This window comes from Mesoplodon densirostris, chromosome 11, assembly GCF_025265405.1.
Source record: "Mesoplodon densirostris isolate mMesDen1 chromosome 11, mMesDen1 primary haplotype, whole genome shotgun sequence".
Lineage (NCBI taxonomy): Eukaryota > Metazoa > Chordata > Mammalia > Artiodactyla > Ziphiidae > Mesoplodon > Mesoplodon densirostris.
The window spans coordinates 14,544,650-14,564,611 of NC_082671.1; the positions used below are offsets into that span (position 1 = coordinate 14,544,650).

Consider the following 19,962-nt stretch of genomic DNA (forward strand, 5'->3'; position numbering starts at 1 on the left):
TGTGCATGTATATACATAAAATATATATTTCTTTAAGGAATTTAAGAATAACTGAAGATAATAAAATCATTGAAGATTTTAAACAAGTGAAATGGTAGAATTGTCATTTAGGATAATTACTCAAAAGGTTGTGAATTGAGTAGCTAGAATGGGAGAGATGTTAAAGGTAGGAAGAGTTAGGAAGTTATAAAAATAATCTTGGTAAAGTATAATTGGTGCTTGAGTTACAATCAGGATTCCCCATACAGGGAACTATAAGGCAGATAGAAATATAGGATGCAATAGATCACACTGATAAATACACACACACACACACACATATTTCTGGGCAAGAAGTCACAGAAATATTTTGATGAATTTTAAAGTGACTAGTTTAATTAATATCAGCCATCTAGATATGCCAGAAAACGCTTGATTTTTAATAAAGTTACTTTGAACCTGTCTTATGAAACACTAGTGATCCCACTTAATTTAGTGTAATTTAATTTAAAGACATTGAGTCGTCTGGAAAATTGACTCAAATTTTCATTGCTTTTGCATACTTATATACTTTCAAAGTACATTAGAAATGTCATTCTTGGAGGGAGTATATATGTGAGTTTATCTATGAATGAGAGGGAGCAGGGTGGGAAGAGGGAAGGGAGAAGAGGAGAGTTTGCATCTGCATATATCAGCGGCGTCTTCTAGATTTTAGCAAAGTTTTTTCCTCCTGTCGTGTATCTGACCAAATGATCACTGCCTTTAACCAGATTAGTAAATCTTCCATTCCATTCTATCTATATTCAGGTAGAATTAATCATAGTCTGTATGTAGTAAAGGAAGGAAGAGTTAATTATATGTTTTTTAAAAATGAGGGTGATGCATAGGCTTGTTCTGAAGCATTGCGGGAAATCTCCAGGATGGGACTAGATCTCCAGCTGCTTGAGGTGATGTGTTCTGTGTGAAGGCTCAGTATGTTCTAACAGGTAGTGAAAAAATTGTTACTCACAGGCTGGGTTGACCAGAGTTTCAGCCACTCCAAGTAAAACGTATTGAAGAACCAGGTGGAAACAGGGCATGGAGGAAATGGTGACAACTTTGCCTGAAAGAGGCTGCTCGACTGGATGGAAGTTCTTTCTGTGTATTTCAAAGAAGCCAGCTACCATCACAGACAATGCAGCAGAAAGATTGCCAGCAACTGAAGAAAAAGTGAAAAAGAAAAAAAAATTTTAAAGAGCCCCCAAATCAGTGTAATAGGCTATAGCATTTCTTACACATGGGCAGTAGAGGATGTATCCTCAACATCTGTTGTTTTTGCTGTTGTTGCAGGGATATCCCAGTGCCAGCTAACTGTGTTGTGTGATTTTCCTGTGCTCAGGCTCTGGTCTGTCAGAAATGGCTACATTAGTTCCCTCTTTCCTGACTTACTGGTTACATGGCCTCAGTTATTTAACCTCATTATCTCTTTCCTCAGCTCTAAGATGGGGATAAAGACACTTACTTTGTAGGATGACTATGAGACTTAAAGACAATGTACAGTTATTATTGTAACGGTTCCTGGTAGCAATTAGTAGCAATTATTATTGAAGCTAAAGCAATGGTTTTGAACTTTTATCCTCAGATAAGTTATATTATTCTGAAAACTTTTTTAGATATATCTGAATCAAAAATGATTTGGGAAAATTTTAAATAAAATGATCTCTTCATAAGATTTTAATTATTATTGAAAAACAGTTTTGAAATAACCTGTAAGCATTATCAGTCCTCAGTTTTCTGACATTTCTCTAATCTTTTCAGAAAAAGTAAAGCAGCTATTACAGAATTAAAGACTAGAAACTTTTGCTTAGGAAAAAAATATTAAAGGTGAATTAACTAGGAAACAAATATAAATGGAAGCAATTATTCAGATAGTGGTTCAACTTTTCTCTTTTACTTTTAAGGAATTATCTAGGAAATTTTGTTTGAAAATGAGTAGAGATTTTGTTACAATTTTGGTACAGTTTATATCTACTGCAACCATTCTATTTCTCAATTTATCATTCATATTACTGGACTTAATTCCATTGTTAGAGCAGAGGCAAACTTTAGCTTGATGGAATTTACCTGAAATTTAGAGATAGTCACCTTTTGCTAATTTGCATAAAATTTCAGATAAGGCAAACTTTTCAATTCAGAAAAATCAATCTAATGTTTAAATAGCTTAGTGTTTGTTTTGGTTGATAGAGAAACTGGTAAGTAGATTTTTTGATTGTATCTCAGCATTTAAATGTATCCATAAAATCTGCTCTTTACTGAGACCTCAAGAAATAGAAGGTGTAAAAAAGGAGGAAATCTGAATAACAGAAAATTTGAGGAATTTAAAAATTTATTATTACTTTAAATTAGGTTCCATGGAGGCCCATTCATAATGAAGTAGAGATTTTGGTTCTGTTAACAGTTCATATTTAAAAAGGAATTTTAATATTATCTACCTTTAAGATAAAATTCATCACAGGATTTATCTAGATTACTTGACACATTAAGACTCACCAGAAAGAGACCCAAAATGTCAATTCAATTTAATATTTACTCTGCTACCGCTATATGTAAAGCAGTTTGCTAGGGCAGTAGGGGCCAGATTTGGCCCATGAGTGTAGTGGTTGGCCAAACCTTGGTTTAATCATCAGTTTTTATTGCTTACTGATGAATTTTAGCTCTGACTTGATGCAGAATTGTGGCATTTTTACCTGGGTCTCTGTTTCCTGTACATAGGCGTGAAATGTGAGAGAGAAGTCTCTTGGCCTCTTGCTCTATCCTTGAAACTCAAAGTATAGTCCCTGATCAACAGCTTAGGGATCACCTGGAAGCTTGCTAGACATACAGAATCTCAAGCTTCATCCTAGAAGGACTGAATCAGATCTGCATTCAACAAGATCCAAGAAGATTTCTACACACATTAAACTTCTCTAGCATAGAGCACTATGAGATCTGGTCTAGGAAAATCCAATGAAAGATAGTTCTCCAGACAATTTCAAGCAAAGCACAAATATTTAACTTATTTACCTAGGTATTTTAGGGCAAAGTGTATTTTACCTGAAGCATCTAGGTAACTACATTTGCTTTTTATTTGTTACTGCACTCTGGTGCAAGTGAAAAATGGCTTTTTAAAAATTCATAACAAAGTTGGATTCCAACCTAAATTTAATCTGCTCCATTTTTATTCCTAACTTCTATTAGATCATAACTCATCCAAAGCAGAGTGCAGTTTATCAGAATGTACACATTTTACACCTCTAGCAGATCTGTATTTACAAGATAAAGCATATGGTTCCAAAGGAGATATTATATCGAGATAAATAATGTATGTTTTAATATAGGCTGTGTGATTGTAGACAGGTCTGTAAAAGTCTTAAAGCTCTTATAGTTTATTCTATTATCCCACTATGTAATAATTTTCCAAACTAGACCACAATGAAATTTTTAAAAGTCAGAATTTATTCAAACATTTCGGTTGTATTTGCCATTTCCTATTGAAGCAGAATATAATACTACAATATAGATATGTTAAGATTCTTCCATTATTGGCTAAATTTACCTCACTGAGAAAACTATGGGTTTTTTATGTGTAGTTTGATGTATGAGTCTCTGATATGTAACACAACAGTAAGTATGGAATTCTATTGAGTCCTTGAGAAATTGCCCTTGGATCCATGATTTTGGAAAATTCTGAGAATATGAAATTAGCTAATGTAAGAATATACTGGTGTCCATAAAACACTCTTATAGGGACAGCTGTGATTTTATCATCATACATATCTGCTGCCGTTGTGGAAGATCTTTCTCACCCACTATTAGAATGGCATATGTTTTTTGCTTTATTGTTTCTCCTACTAGTGGTATGTTCCTGTATTTGAATTGAGCTATCCATATTCTGTCTTTTGTTTCTCTTTAGACCACTGGGAACTCATTTCAGGAGATTCAGCTTCAGTTTGTGTTTAAACTTCTGAATCTGGAACAGGTAACTCATTTATATGGAGATCAGTTATACAAATGTACCTGTAAGGCATAAATTATTGCTTCAGATGGCTTACTAGATGGTCTACTTCACCTCAAATTTAATTCCAGTGTTCATGTCAACTTTAAAAGTAAGAACTTGAGAACATTAATGTGCTTTTATTAAACAAGTGAACAACCGAATGAACGTGTTAGTCAGGCTAGATATTTGCATGTTACTTCTTTTAGTGTTTATACACTTCGTCTTCCCAGGTATTTTGCGATGGGTATACACTGTGATGTTTCTTGGAAAAATGTCACAATTCTAAAAACTATAATAGAGAAAAAGTAGTTTTGATGAAATAATCCTACTTTCAATGAAGGTGATTGGATCTCTGACTTGCTTTTTAATTTATCAAGCATTTTGATTCCAACCAAAAAGAAATTTTATATCACTGCCAATTATTAGAACTAGTAGAAGTTAATGGTTATACAAAAAGGAACCAACATCTTGGCTGTACCTATATCATAAAAGACTTTAAGTTAGAATTTGAATTTTCAAGTTTTATTTTAAAGAGGAAGGTCTGGCAGATATTTGAATATACTTCATCTGCATTTCAATATCAATGCTACTTAAAAGCCAAGATAATTGCTACCTACTGTGCTGTACACTTCTGCTTTGTATAAGGCTTAATAACAATCTTAATTAGGCTAATTTTAGTCAGATTAATACTTGTGGGTGTCAGCACTCGCTACTAAATGCCACATACTGCAGGGCTTTAATTAATGGTAAGGAAAGGAAATACTCATGGTGTAAACATTTTTGAACTGAAAAAGGCTAAAACACGGGATATCCAATGATGACAGAGGATAAATCACGATATCACTGATTCTAGATTTTTAGTGTACTAAGATTGACTTTTAAACAGACAAATCTGTCACATGTAACATTAGGAAAATACAGTCTTGATGAAACACTCTGAGCGTATCAAACCTTTGCCTTTCACAGTTCTGGAAGGTTTGGAGATTTTTTACTGTTGGTACTTTGGTACACTTGTTGATTTCTTTAGCTGATAAACTCAAGAATGTCCTATCTTGAATAAGAAATTCCTCTTAGGTTGCATTGTTTATGAGCTAGATGTAGGAAAGTGAGCTCATTTTTTTCCCTTTATTAAATTTCTAGTTTGACCAACTGAATGAGATTTCTCTATCCCTCACTCTTGGCCTGGGCTGTGATTATCCATGTCAAACACTAGGCATCGTCATTGTCTATACCATCTGCTTCCTTAAACATGATGGGGAATGACTGAATGTGAAAGGGAGTGGGGGACTCCAGGAGCAACTACTCATTGTGATGACAAAATTTTTCATTCACTTCATAGCCTTAATTGGAAATCACAGTTAGGATTCCAAATTAACACTGATAACTTCTATAATCTAAGAACTATGTATGGCTGGTAAGTGGAATAATGATAATGATGATGATGATGATGATGATGATGATGCAATGGGCTTAGAATTAGAAGGTCTGAATTCAAATAAGACATTATCTTTGAGACCCTTGACCTAGTAAATGATGAATTATCATGAAGCTAAGTGAGGTATGTATATGAAGGTGCCTAGGTTCCAATTAGCAATTCATAAATATTTGTATGTTCATAATTTATATACTTATATACTTCACTCACATTTTCAAGGCACTTGGGTTCAAAGTGAAAGTAAATTTTAATGTTAGATTAATTCAGTTATTTAAATTACTATCAAAAAGTACCCTAGGTTTATGTTTATATGTCCTTCTAAAACTTATTCATCTTCCATAATCACAAGCAGAATATGGAAAACTTAAGCAAACATTTAGTTAAAAAGATGCATACCTCTTTATATTCCCATAGCAAAATATTATGCAAATAAGTGAACAAGTATGTAAATGAACAAATGAATGGAGTCTGGCTTAGAAACCACTGAATTCAGTATTCTGTATACAGAAGAATATAGCTCAGTTTTTTTAGATGAATCTAGTTTTTTTATTTTTCCTGCCAATAAGTCTGTTACCAATTTTCATAGGGAATATTTAGTTCATTAACATCAAACAATATGTTAGATAACTCTGTCTAACTTTCCTCTATCCAGAAAAGCACACACACTTCTTTAAGAATAGACATGATTTCAAATATGCAAGAGTGGAGAATTGTCCAAGAGAAAGTTGCTCATATTTCAAGTGAATTTAAGATTTCTTATTCTCAGGTTTTTTTTTTTTTTTTTTTTTTTTGCTGCACTGCATGGCTTTTGGGATCTTAGTTCTCTAACCAGGGATTGAACCGGAGCCCTCACCTGGTCAGCAGTGAAAATGTGGAGTCCTAACCACTGAACTGCCAGGGAATTCCCAGGAAGGATTTTTTTTTTTTTTTTTTTTGGCAGTACGCATTCCTCTCACTGTTGTGGCCTCTCCCGTTGCGGAGCACAGGCTCTGGACGCGCAGGCTCAGCCGCCATGGCTCACGGGCCCAGCCGCTCTGCGGCATGCGGGATCTTCCCGGACCGGGGCATGAACCCATGTCCCCTGCATCAGCAGGAGGACTCTCAACCACTGCGCCACCAGGGAAGCCCCCAGGAAGGATTTTTAAAGTAGTTCTTTCAGTCATGTTGTATACCATATTTCTCTAGAGTAGCCCAATTAAAAAATTTTTTTAGCACTAAAGCATAATTTGGAAGCTTAGACTCAGTTTTCATGATTCTGTACAGGACTGCCAAAGTTTCTGGTATTTTGCAATGTAAATTTACCCCTGTTTTTTTCTGCATTCAATATATTAATAGTACACTTGCTGTGGGTAGGTACGATGTCTTACTTTTCTTTTGTATCCTCAGATAGTGCCGGGCATTCCCTAATACTGTTTTGGATTTCACTGGCAGACAAAAAAAGCACTTTTTAAGATTTAAGGTCTGTCAAAACCTATTAAGATTTATAGTTTGCCTAAACCTATGACAATAAAGAATGTCAGGGTTACTGGCTTATGGAATAAATCAAAACAGAATATGCACTAAAGACCTCTACAGTTGAAGATAAAATAAACTAGGGAGAGTTTAGTCACTTTGAGTTCTTTCCAAAAACAAATCTACTTTGTGATGTGATCTGGAGTGATCTTGTTGGTGGCTTTGGTAAATAGGAAGCACATACCCTAAAATGTAATTTATAAACAGAGAAACAGCAAAATATATAATAATGGGTTACTAGAAGACTGCTTGGTCTTCACAGATCTCTACAAAGGAGGAATTAGGAATAACAACTGGTTAACCAAGAGAAAAGAATCTTTCAGTTGCTTGACCTTGGCTATTTCAATGAAATTATTTCTCAAGTAGATGATAAGACATAAAGTTGCCATTGCATGCTATTTCTTTTTCTTTTTTTTTCTTTTTTTTGCAGTACACGGGCCTCTCACTGTTGTGACCTCTCCCGTTGCGGAGCACAGGCTCCGGACGTGCAGGCTCAGCGGCCATGGCTCACGGGCCCAGCCGCTCCCACGGCATGTGGGATCTTCCCAGACAGTGGCACGAACCTGTGTCCCCTGCATCGACAGGCGGGCTCTCAACCACTGCGCCACCAGGGAAGCCTCATGCTATTTCTTAAGCGTTTCAAACTCCCTTTGTTTTGTGTTTATACTCACCAAACAATGAGACCTGCCCCTTGCAAATGATGACTTAATATTAGTTAACATTTACAGAGCTTTCATTCTGTGTCCCAACTGGGCTCCAGGTACTGATGTCACCCTGAATGATTTCAAAAGTCTTACAGAACAAAGGGACCCAAAATTTATCTTGGGCATGCCCCTCAAAAAAAAAAAAAGTGAACTAGAAGACAAGAAAGGTTAAGTGGTTTTTCCAATTCACTCAGGAGCAGCTCAGTAGCAGAGCAGGGGCTGAGATCTCCATCTCTTGTCGTTAGATTGAGCCTGGTTTTCCTGTACCGTTGTTTGTCATCTTGTTCCACAGTAGCACCAGAGGGACCACAGTGAGGCAGAGGAGAGTGTGACCAGAATGCTCCTCCTCTCTCATCTCATTGGCAGAAATTTTATTTTACAGTCTATTGATTGTGTTCTGAGTAAGAAGTCCTACACTTTTTTTCACTTTAAAAAATGGAAGTAGACCAAAAAATCCTCCTGTCAATGCAGGGGACACGGGTTTGATCCCTGGTCCAGGAAGATCCCATGTGCCATGGAGCAACTAAGCCCATGTGCCACAACTAGAGCCTGCACTCTAAATCCCACGTGCCACAACTACTGAGGCCCCCGCTGCTAGAGCCCGTGCTCCACAACAAGAGAAGCCACCGCAATGAGAAGCCCGTGCACCACAATGAAGAGTAGCCCCCGCTCGCTGCAACTAGGGAAAGCCCACGCGCAGCAATGAAGACCCAATGTAGCCAAAAATAAATAAAATAAAATAATTTAAAAAAATAGGAGTAGACCATAACAACAGCAAGGCTGTAATTATGTGAGGTCAGGGATGTGTTAACTAACCTTATTGTGATAAATATTTTGCAATATAGACTTGCATCAGTTCATGACTGTGCACCTTAAACTTATACAGTATGTCAATTATATCTCAATAAAGCTGGAAAAAATGTTTGAAAATTACTGTTATACACTTTACTATTGGAAGAAGTACTATATTAAAGCTGTGAATACAACGAACTTTTAATAAAATTTCTGCTGCTTCAGAAGTTAAAGCCTCCCAAGTATAGCCCGGCATTATTTTTTAGGTCCATTACCTGTCTTAATTTTTAAGAACATTCTCAGCATTGACTTAGGAGTAGAGACTTCTTTACTTGAAGAAGAAGAGGCCATTTGGTGGCACTGGAATTTGCACCAAGTCTTTATGTGTGTCTTCTGAGGAAGCATAAATGGATGAGAAGAAAATGGGGCACTGATGTCTATGTAGAGATTTGAGAAGCTGGGCATAATCACTCTCAAATTCACCTTCTTCCCAATTTGTCAAAATCAGACTCTACTCCAGAGCATATAGCTAGCTTAGATCCTAGTACAGTGTTTTTTTTATTTTAAAAGTTGTAAACCATTCACTTGAAATGGTAAGTTGTACTTACTAATGCATGCCAACAGAAATGGTCCATCTCTCTTAGAGGGAAGTAGGTAGGTGCTGAAATACTCCATGAAAGGTGCTAAAATTAGTAGTGGTAGGATGCTGATGACATTCATTACTGCAACTGGCAGAAGAAATCCACCCAAATTCAGATCGGAATTCATGGTCTGCAGATAATATCCTGAAGGAATCTGTATTTGAAAGGGGAAAGAGCCGTTTAGTAAAAGAGTGGTTAAAGTAACTTTGGAGGAACTGTCCTGTGGCAGATGCCTTATCCCTTGCCAGTACTCTGTGACAGATGAGCTGGATGTTCCCCGGGTCTTCAAGGTCATGATTATGAACTGACAAAGGAGAGTAGGAACCGTGTTTAGTCTATTGACAATTCTACTGATTCTTTATGGACGAATATTTTGTCATCTAATCTATCTTCTTAATTTTCCTTGGAAAAGTAAAAGTGACCCTAATTTTGTGCTTGGGATGACACATAAGAAATCAAGTAATAAATTCTGCATATAAGCAAATAAGCTTTTTATTGTTCTCAACAATAAAGCAAAAGCCAGTAGGAAGTATTAAGACTTTCATTTTCACCTGGATTAAAAAAATAGTTTGGGTTAGACTAGATCCTTTAAATAGCATCGAGTTTGATGGCGAAATAGGTAAGAATGATTTTTCCCTAAGAAGAGGGGACCCAGTGAGGAAACACACTACTTGTTGTAGGCTGTCTTTATAGGCTCCCTGGATTGGCCTTGTTTTTAACATAAGCCAAGTAAAAAGAGAAAAGGGAGAGAAAACATACTTGTGTCTATACTCTCCTTTTAAACTAATTGTGTGGCATGGCACTAGAGGACCAAAAAGGGAACTCCATGAAAAAAGTTGCACAATAAAGTAGCAGAAATGAAAAACAAAAACAAAAACAAAACAAAACACCAACAACACCTCTACCTCACTGGAAACCCTCAAGGTAGTGTTAGAATTTCTTCATTTTTAAGAAAACCCTAATGCTCTCTAAAACTCTAACATTAACTTGGAGTCTCTTCAAGTATTCCTAACCTCTCATTAGGTCACAACATGAGAACTGAAGCACAATGTCACAGGAAAAGGGGCATCTCCTCACTTTTCTAGTTCATGAGCTGTGTTGCAATAATCACATCTTTGTCATTATCATTAGTAGCACAGAGTATTTCTTTCATTCCCAGGGGCACACAAAGCTACTGAGTGGCTTGGCGAGAAAGTCAACCCAAGTCTTGTCCTTGAGGAATGGATTCTCCATTTTTTTCTTACAATGCGTGAACTACATTAGGAGTCCTGCCTTACCTCCATCCTTGGAGAGCAACCCGGCTCAAACATCCAAATGATAACTTCTTGTTTGAAACCTTCACTAAATCCTTCTCTATTATCAATTGTGCAATTCGAGAAGGTATGAGAAGCAGAGTAATAAGTCAGTACACTGCTAACCAGCCCACCAGTTGTAAAATGAGCCTATTGCTATGTTAACTGCCTAAATCCAGGAATGGACCACATTTTCACTGAGATTCTTTCTATCTGTATAAAATATGTCCTGGTGATAATTTATCTTCCAATCTTTAATTTGACCCTTGGGATAGTAAACAGGATTGTTTTGGTTGGGTACAGGTGGCAAGAGGGAAGGGAGTATTAGTTGTTCTGCCCTAGTTCAATCAAAATATTAAGCATGTATCCCCAGTTAGAGGAAAATGAATGATGGTTTTTAAAATAGTGCTGGCAGTGGAACTACTCTAAGACTGAAAGGATCTCAGCACAACTTGAAAGTTTCTGTTACTGATTTCAAGCGAGAATTATTGTTAACAGGAATAAAGTTATTATCGGCATGAATCACAGACACAGAAACCTGTTAACTTAATAATGTGGCAAGTGTACTATTAATCTTTAGTGAAGCAATATTAATATATTGCATAATCTAAAAAAAGGCCCCGATATCTTGAAAGCTTGAAATCATTTCTGCTTCTGCCTCAAGTTCTGAAATCATCTCCTTTAAAAATTTTAAATACTTTTATTTCATACAAGCCTCTGAGAATTCAGGAATAACTGCTGTCAATAAAGATTCATTTTCACCTTTGAATGGCCAGTAATGTCAAATGGCAACATCATTGGCCTTAATATCAACATACTTTAAATGTATGTCTTGGAACTGAAGGTCAATAATGGCTACTAAATTTAAAATATGGAATTCGATGATGTTTTATTCTTGGTATTTTGATCGTGTTTATACTGATGATTATTTCATCTGGAGGCAAAAATCTTATTCCAGCCTATCCCAATGGAAGTTTCCTCTGCCTCCCTTGAGAAGTACATTCTAACCATTTTCTTTGAAGTTTCTGGTATAACATTACTGTTTATGATTTTGGAACCTGTTTGGTCTGTACCAGGGATTTTTAACCCAGCTGCAAGAGAGGCATAGTGGGTAACAGCAAAGTGTGGGCATTGATACCAGCCTGGGGTAGGGATAACCACTCTGCCATATGCTAGTAGGGTAACCAAGAACCAATTGCAGTCACTTAATGTTTCTGAGACTCAGATTTAGAATAATAAAATCTGCCCTGTAGGCTTGCTTTGGGGGTTAAATTAGACACACCGTGAAGTCATCTTTTAGAGCCTCTGACCAATAAGTATGAGTATTTGTTCTTTGCAATAAACTAAGCATCTAGATTTGGTGATATGCTTAAAATTAGCTTATCAAAATTTATTCTAATTTATGTTAAATTTTAAAATATGCAACAGTTTGCAGAGAAGACTCGAACTTAGTAAAAAAAAATCAGGTGTCACTACATTATGAAGGTAAGAATCAGTAATTTGTGCTATTTGCATAGAAGGTTCGAGGCATCCCATGGAACCATTAGTAATTTTGTACTCATGATTAATTTCTCCATTCTAAGATGTTTTCATGATATTAAAAAAAAATTTAATACATTTATTTAACCCAATAAAGTAAAAATATTTTAGCATGATCAATATAAAAATTATTAATGAGATATTTACATTGTTTTTTTCATATTGAGTCTTCAAAATCTGGTATTTTACACGTATAGTATGTTTCATTTTGGACAAGGCACATTCCAAATGCTCAAGAGCAACAAGTGGCTACCATATTGAACAGTACAGTTCTAGAACAATATGGGAGACAGTGATTAAAGTGTGTGGGATGCAAATGGTGATATGTTTTAAAAGTTCACCTGTAGATATGCACACCTTATCTGCTCACCTACACTACCCTAGAACTAAATAGGCATCATGCTTTTACTTGTGTGTCAAAGCTGTGGCTTAGAGTGTCTATCCAAGCTTACAAAACTACCATCTTTCTCCTCCCCTTCTGAGGTTAAAAGAATACACTCACTACCAAAGCTTGAAGTCTAACCATCAACAGTTAGCAAAAGACCTTAGCTGGTTGAGAGCTCTTATCATTAAAAGTTAGGGAAGCCCATCACAACTCCAGCATTATGTAGAAGCTAATAAATAGCAGTTGTTACATTTACTTATTGCAGGAACAAGCACCCAAAGTTTAGTGTGGATTCTCTTAGTTCAGTTATGTTAAAATAATCCAAATAATTTCCAAGCAGTTACTCTATCATCTGATACTCCTGGCATATGTTAGAAACAGCTAACCTGGATTTACAAACTGTTTCTACCCTGTAGTGATAAATATGTTTAAATGAGTTTCTTGGAGTGGAAGGGGGATGTTAACATGAGAACAGAGTCACCAGATCAGACTTCAACCTCAGTGAAAGTATTTCCCAACACCAAGTCTCTCTGATACCATTGCTGAAAGTTTGTTTTGTTTGGCAACATGAAGTGAAATATTAACTCCTGTGAAGAAAGAGTTTTTGGAGTTGAGGTTTTAGAAAAAGCTGATTCATTTGGCGTGGCTTTACTTATATTTTCTGTGTGCATATAATGTAATATTTTCTGCGGCCTTTTTCTTTAAGAATCTGAAAACCCACTTAGTAGAAGAGGAAGGATGTTTGTCTCTAGCAAGGGTGACAAACCAATCTCCAGCACATGAATCAGACTGTGTACTTGGAAGAAGTCAGAGGAGCACATCCCCAACTTCTTTCAGAATCTTGGATGTAGCCCCTCTAGATTTTTATTTTTTTATATACATCAGGTTCTTATTAGTCATCAGTTTTATACACATCAGTGTCTACATGTCAATCCCAATCTCCCAATTCATCACACACACACCCACCCACCCCCGCCGCTTTCCCCCCTTGGTGTCCATACATTTGTTCTCTACATCTTTGTCTCTATTTCTACCTTGCAAACCGGTTCATCTGTACCATTTTTCTAGATTCCACACATATGCGTTAATATACAATATTTGTTTTTCTCTTTCTGACTTACTTCACTCTGTATGACAGTCTCTAGATCCATCCATGTCTCTACAAATGACCCAATTTCGTTCCTTTTTATGGCTGGGTAATATTCCATTGTATATATGTACCACATCTTCTTTATCCATTCATCTGTTGATGGACACTTAGGTTGCTTCTATGACCTGGCTATTGTAAATAGTGCTGCAATGAACATTGGGGTGCATGTGTTTTTTTGAATTATGGTTTTCTCTGGGTATATGCCTAGTAGTGGGATTGCTGGATCATATGGTAATTCTATTTTTAGTTTTTTAAGGAACTTCCATACTGTTCTCCATAGTCTCTGTATCAATTTACATTCCCACCAACCGTGCAAGAGGGTTCCTTTTCTCCACACCCTCTCCAGCATGTGTTGTTTGTAGATTTTTTAATGATGCCCATTCTAACTGGTGTGGGGTGATACCTCATTGTAGTTTTGATTTGCATTTCTCTAATAATAAGTGATGTTGAGCAGCTTTTCTTGTGCCTCTTGGCCATTTGTATGTCTTCTTTGGAGAAATGTCTATTTAGGTCTTCTGCCCAGTTTTTGATTGGGTTTTTTGTTTTAATATTGAGCTGCATGAGCTGTTTATATATTTGGAGATTAATCCTTTGTCCATTCATTCCTTTGCAAATATTTTCTCCTATATGAGGGTTGTCTTTTCATCTTGTATACAGTTGCCTTTGCTATGCAAAAACTTTTGTTTCATTAGGACCATTTTTTTATTTTTGTTTTTATTTCCATTACTCTAGGAGGTGGGTCAAAAAAGATCTTGCTGTGATTAATGTCAAAGAGTGTTCTTCCTATGTTTTCCTCTAAGAATTTTATAGTGTCCAGTCTTACATTTAGGTTTTTAATCCATTTTGAGTTTATTTTTGTGTATAGTGTTCTAATTTCATTCTTTTACATGTTGCTGTCCAGTTTTCCCAGCACCACTTACTGAAGAGGCTGACTTTTCTCCACTGTGTATCCTTGCCTCCTTTTTCATAGACTAGTTGACCATAGGTGCGTGGGTTTATCTCTGGGCTTTCTATCCTGTTCCATTGATTTATATTTCGGTTTCTGTGCCAGTACCATATTGTCTTGATTACTATAGCTTTATAGTATAGTCTGAAGTCAGGGAGTCTGATTCCTCCAGCTCCATTTTTTTCCCTCAAGATTGCTTTGGATATTTGGGGTCTTTTGTGTCTCCATACAAATTTTAAGATTGTTTGTTTTAGTTCTGTAAAAAATGTCACTGTTAATCTGCTAAGGATTGCACTGAATCTGTAGATTGCTTTGGGTAGTATAGTCATTTTCATGATATTGATTCTTCCAATCCAAGAACATGGTATATCTCTCCATCTGTTTGTGTCATCTTTGATTTCTTTCATCAGTGTCTTACAATTATTCTGAGTACAGGTATTTTACCTCCTTAGATATGTTTATTCCTAGGTATTTTATTCTTTTTGTTACAATGGTGAATGGGATTGTTTCCTTAATTTCTCTTTCTGATCTTTCATTGTTAGTGTATAGGAATGCAAGAGATTTCTGTGCATTAATTTTGTATCCTGCTACTTTACAAAATTCATTGATTACCTCTAGTAATTTCTGCTCACATCTTTAGGCTTATCTATGTATAGTATCATGTCATCTGCAAACAGTGACAGTTTTACTTCTTCTTTTCCAATTTGTATTCCTTTTATTTCCTTTTCTTCTCTGATTGCCATGGCTAGGTCTTCCAAAACTGAGTTGAATAGTAGTGGCAAGTGTGAACATCCTTGTCGTGTTCCTGATCTTAGAGGGAATGCTTTCAGTTTTTCACTATTGAGAATGATGTTTGCTGTGGGTTTGTCTTTTATGGTTTGTCATATATGTTTATTATGTTGAGTTAGGCTCCCTCTGTGCCCACTTTCTGGAGAGTTTTTATCATAAATAGGTGTTGAATTTTGTCAAAAGCTTTTTCTGCATCTATTGAGATGATCATATGGTTTTCATTCTTCAATTTGTTAATATGATGTGCCACATTGATTGATTTGCGTATATTGAAGAATCCTTGCATCCCTGGGATAAATCACACTTGATCATGGTGTGTGATCCTTTTAATGTGTTGTTGGATTCTGTTTGCTAGTATTTTGTTGAGGATTTTTGCATCTATATTCATCCGTGATATAGGTTTGTAATTTTCTTTTTTTTGTAGTATCTTTGTCTGATTTTGTTATCAGGGTGGTGGCAGCCTCATAGAATGAGTTTGGGAGTGTTTCTTCCTCTGCAATTTTTTAGAAGAGTTTGAGAAGGATGGGTGCTAGCTCTTCTCTAAATGTTTGATAGAATTCACCTGTGAAGCCATTGGGTCCTGGACTTTTGTTTGTTGGAAGAATTTTAATCACAGTTTCAACTTCATTACTTGTGAATGGTCTGTTATATTTTCTGTTTCTTCTTGGTTCAGTCTTGGAAGGTTATACCTTTGTAAGACTGTGTCCATTTCTTCCAGGTTGTCCATTTTATTAGCACAGAGTTGCTTGTAGTAGCCTCTCATGATGCTTTATATTTCTGTGGTGTCCATTGTAACTTCTCTTTCATCTCTAATTTTATTGATTTGAGTCCTCTTCCTCTTTTTCTTGATGAGCCTGGCTAAAGGTTTATCAATTTTGTTTATCTTCTCAAAGAACAAACTTTTAGTTTTATTGATCTTTGCTATTGTTTTCTTCATTTCTATTTCATTTATTTCTGCTCTGATCTTTATGATTTCTTACCTTCCACTGACTTTGGGTTTTCTTTGTCTTTCTTTCTCTAGTTCCTTTAGGTGTAATGTTAGATTGTTTATTTGAGATTTTTCTTGTTTCTTGAGGTAGGATTGTATTGCTGTAAACTTCCCTCTTAGAACTGCTTTTGCTGCATCCCATAGGTTTTGGATAATCATGTTTTCGTTGTCATTTGTCTCTAGGTATTTTCTGATTTCTTCTTTGATTTCTTCAGTGATCTCTTAGTTATTTAGTAACACATTGTTTAGCCTCCATGTTTTTGTGTTTTTTACGTTATTTCCCATGTAATTGATTTCTAATCTCATAGTGTTGTGGTCAGAAAAGATGTCTGATATGATTTCAGTTTTCTTAAATTTACCAAGGCTTGATTTGTGACCCAAGATGTGATCTATCCTGGAGAATGTTCCACGGGCACTTGAGAAGAAAGTGTAATCTGCTGTTTTTGGATGGAATGTCCTATAAATATCAATTAAATCTATCTGGTCTATTGTGTCACTTAACGCTTGTGTTTCCTTATTCATTTTCTGTTTGGATGATCTGTCCATTGGTGTAAGTGAGGTGTTAAAGTCCCCCACTATTATTGTGTTACTGTTGATTTCCTCTTTTAGAGCTGTTAGTATTTGCCTTATGTATTGAGGTGCTCCTACGTTGGGTGCATATATATTTATAATTGGTATATCTTCTTCTTGGATTGATCCCTTGATTATTATGTAGTGTCCTTGCTTGCCTCTTGTAACATTATTTTAAAGTCTATTTTATCTGATATGAGTATTGCTACTCCAGCCTTCTTGTGATTTCCAGTTGCATGGAATATCTTTTTCCACCCCTTCACTTTCAGTCTGTATGTGTCCCTAGGTCTAATGTGGGTCTCTTGTAGACAGCTTGTATATGGGTCTTTTTTTTTGTATCCATTCAAGGAGCCTGTGTCTTTTGGTTGGAGCACTTAATCCATTCACATTTAAGGTAATTATTGATATGTATGTTCTTATTACCATTTTGTTAACTGTTTTGGGTTTGTTTTTGTAGGTCCTTTTCTTCTCTTGCGTTTCCCATTTAGAGACATTCCTTTAGCATTTGTTGTAGAGGTGGTTTGGTGGTGCTGAATTTTCTTAGCTTTTGCTTGTCTGTAAAGCTTTTGATTTCTCAGTGGGATCTGAATGAGATCCTTGTGGGGTAGAGTAATCTTGGTTGTAGGTTCTTCCCTTTCATCACTTTAAGTATATCGTGCCACTGTCTTCTGGCTTGTAGCGTTTCTGCTGAGAAATCAACTCTTAACCTTATGGGAATTCCCTTGTATTTGTCGTTTCTCCCTTGTTTCTTTTAATGATTTTTCTACGTCTTTAATTTTTGTCAATTTGATTACTATGTGTTTTGACATTTTTCTCCTTGGGTTTATCCTGCCTGGGACTCTCTGCACATCCTGGACTTGGGTGGCTATTTCCTTTCCCATGTTATGGAAATTTTCGACTATAATCTCTTCAAATATTTTCTTGGGTCCTTTCTGTCACCCTTCTCCTTCTGGAACCCCTATAATGCAAATGTTGTTGCTTTTAATGTTGTCTTAGAGGTCTCTTAGACTGTCTTCATTTCTTTTCATTCTTTTTTCTTTATTCTGTTCTTCAGCAGTGAATTCTACCATTCTGTCTTCCAGGTCACTTATCCATTCTTCTGCCTCAGTTATTCTGCTATTGATTCCTTCTAGTGCATTTTTCAATTCAGTTATTATATTGTTCATTTCTGTTTGTTTGTTCTTTAATTCTTCTAGATGTTTGTTCTTTAATTCTTCTAGGTCTTTGTTAAACATTTCTTGCATCTTCTCGATCTTTGCCTCCATTCTTTTTCTGAAGTACTGGATCATCTTCACTATCATTGTTCTGAATTATTTTTCTTAAAGTTTTCCTGTCTCCACTTCATTTAGTTGTTTTTCTGGGGTTTTATCATGTTCCTTCATCTTGTACATAGTCCTCTGCCTTTTCATTTTGTCTCTCTTTCTGTAAATGTGGTTTTTGTTCCACAGGTTTCAGTATTGTAGTTTTTCTTGCTTCTGCTGTCTGCCCTCTGGTGGATGAGGCTATCTAAGAGGCTTGTGTAAGCTTCCTGATTGGAGGGACTGGTAGTGGGTATAGCTGGCTGTTGGTCTGCTGGGCAGAGCTCAGTAAAACTTTAATCCACTTGTCTGCTGATGAATGGGGCTGAGTTCCCTCGCTGTTGGTTGTTTGGCCTGAGGCAACCCAACACTCAGGCCTACAGTTTCTTTAGTGGGGCTAATGGTGGACTGTGGGAGGGGTCACGCCAAGGAGTACTTCCCAAAACTTCTGCTGCCAGTGTCCCTGTCCCCTCAGTTAGTCACAGCCACCCCCACCTCTTCAGGAGACCCTCCAACACTAGCAGGTAAGTCTGGTTCGGTCTCATATGGGGTCACTGCTCCTTCCCCCTGGGTCCTGATGCACACACTATTTTGTGTGTGCCCTCTAAGAGTGGAACCTCTGTTTCCCCTAGTCCTGTGGAAGTCCTGCAATCAAATCGCACTAGCCTTCAAAGTCTGATTCTCTAGGAATTTTTCCTGTTGCCAGATCCCCAGGTTGGGAAGCCTGATGTGGGGCTTAGAACCTTCACTTCAGCAGGTGGACTTCTGTGGTATAAGTGTTCTCTAGTTTGTGAGTCACCCACCCAGCAGTTATGGGATTTGATTTTATTGTGATTGCACCCCTCCTACCATCTCATTGAGACCTCTCCTTTGTCTTTGGATGCAGGGTATCTTTTTTGGTGAGTCCCAGTGTCTTCCTGTTGATGATTATTCAGCAGTTAGTTGTGATTCTGGTGCTCTTGCAAGAGGGAGTGTGTTTTCATGCTATTAATGACATATATACAGGTAGTAATTTTGTGTTTTTGTTCCATCTACTATTGTGGAGTCAAGAGAGAGGTTGAATTTGCTAAATCAGCCTAGCTTTCATGCATTGTTTAGAACAAGGGTCAGCAAACTTTTGTGTAAAAGGCCAGATAGACAATATTTCCACATGTGGATTCTGTTGCAACTACTCAGCTCTGCTGTTTTCATGCATAAGCAGACATACTATGACAAAAAAAAGCAGGAGTGGTTGTGTTCCAGTAGAATTTTATTTATGGATACTGAATTTTTTTTCTTTTAAAGAAGAAGTTTTTATTCTGTTTGGTTAGAAGGACAGGATCCTTCTAACCAAACAGAAGTTCTATACTTATCCTTTTCTAACATTGTATTTTCTTCCTTTTTTTTTTTTGAATTTAATTTTATTTATTTTTGGCTGCACTGGGTCTTTGTTGTTGTGCGTGGGCTACTTTCTTTTTTTTAGTTGAAGTATAGTTGATTTACATCGTTGTGTTAGCTTCAGGTGTGCCACAAAGTGATTCATATATTCATATATATTCTTTTTCAGATTCTTTCCCTTAAAGCTATTACAAAATATTGAGTATAGTCCCTTGTGCTATACAGTAGGTCCTTGTTGGTTATCTATTTTATATATAGTAGTGTGTATATGTTAATCCCAAACTCCTAATTTATCCTCCCCACCCCCCCTTCCCCTTTGGTAATCATAAGTTTGTTTTCTATGTCTGTGGATACAGACACTGAATTTTGAATTTCATATAATTGTCTTTTGCTACAAAACATTTTTCTTCTTTTGATTTTTTTAAACCATAGAAAAATGTAAAAACCTTCTTACCTTGCAGGACATATGAAAAAGGCAGTGGGCTGATTTGGCCTGCAGGTAATAATTTGCTGACCCTCATAGCATAGGGACTGATTCACCAAGGGAACT

The 19,962-nt window shown here is 36.4% G+C and overlaps 1 protein-coding gene across 1 annotated transcript in view; it reads right to left on the minus strand.

Annotated features, from left to right (window-relative positions):
• Window positions 1–19,962, minus strand: part of SLC15A5 (solute carrier family 15 member 5) — a 71,765-nt gene that overhangs the window by 32,506 nt on the left and 19,297 nt on the right. The window contains 2 exon segments of the mRNA XM_060114154.1: window positions 989–1,177; window positions 9,046–9,232. Coding sequence (XP_059970137.1) covers window positions 989–1,177; window positions 9,046–9,232 — 376 coding nt within the window.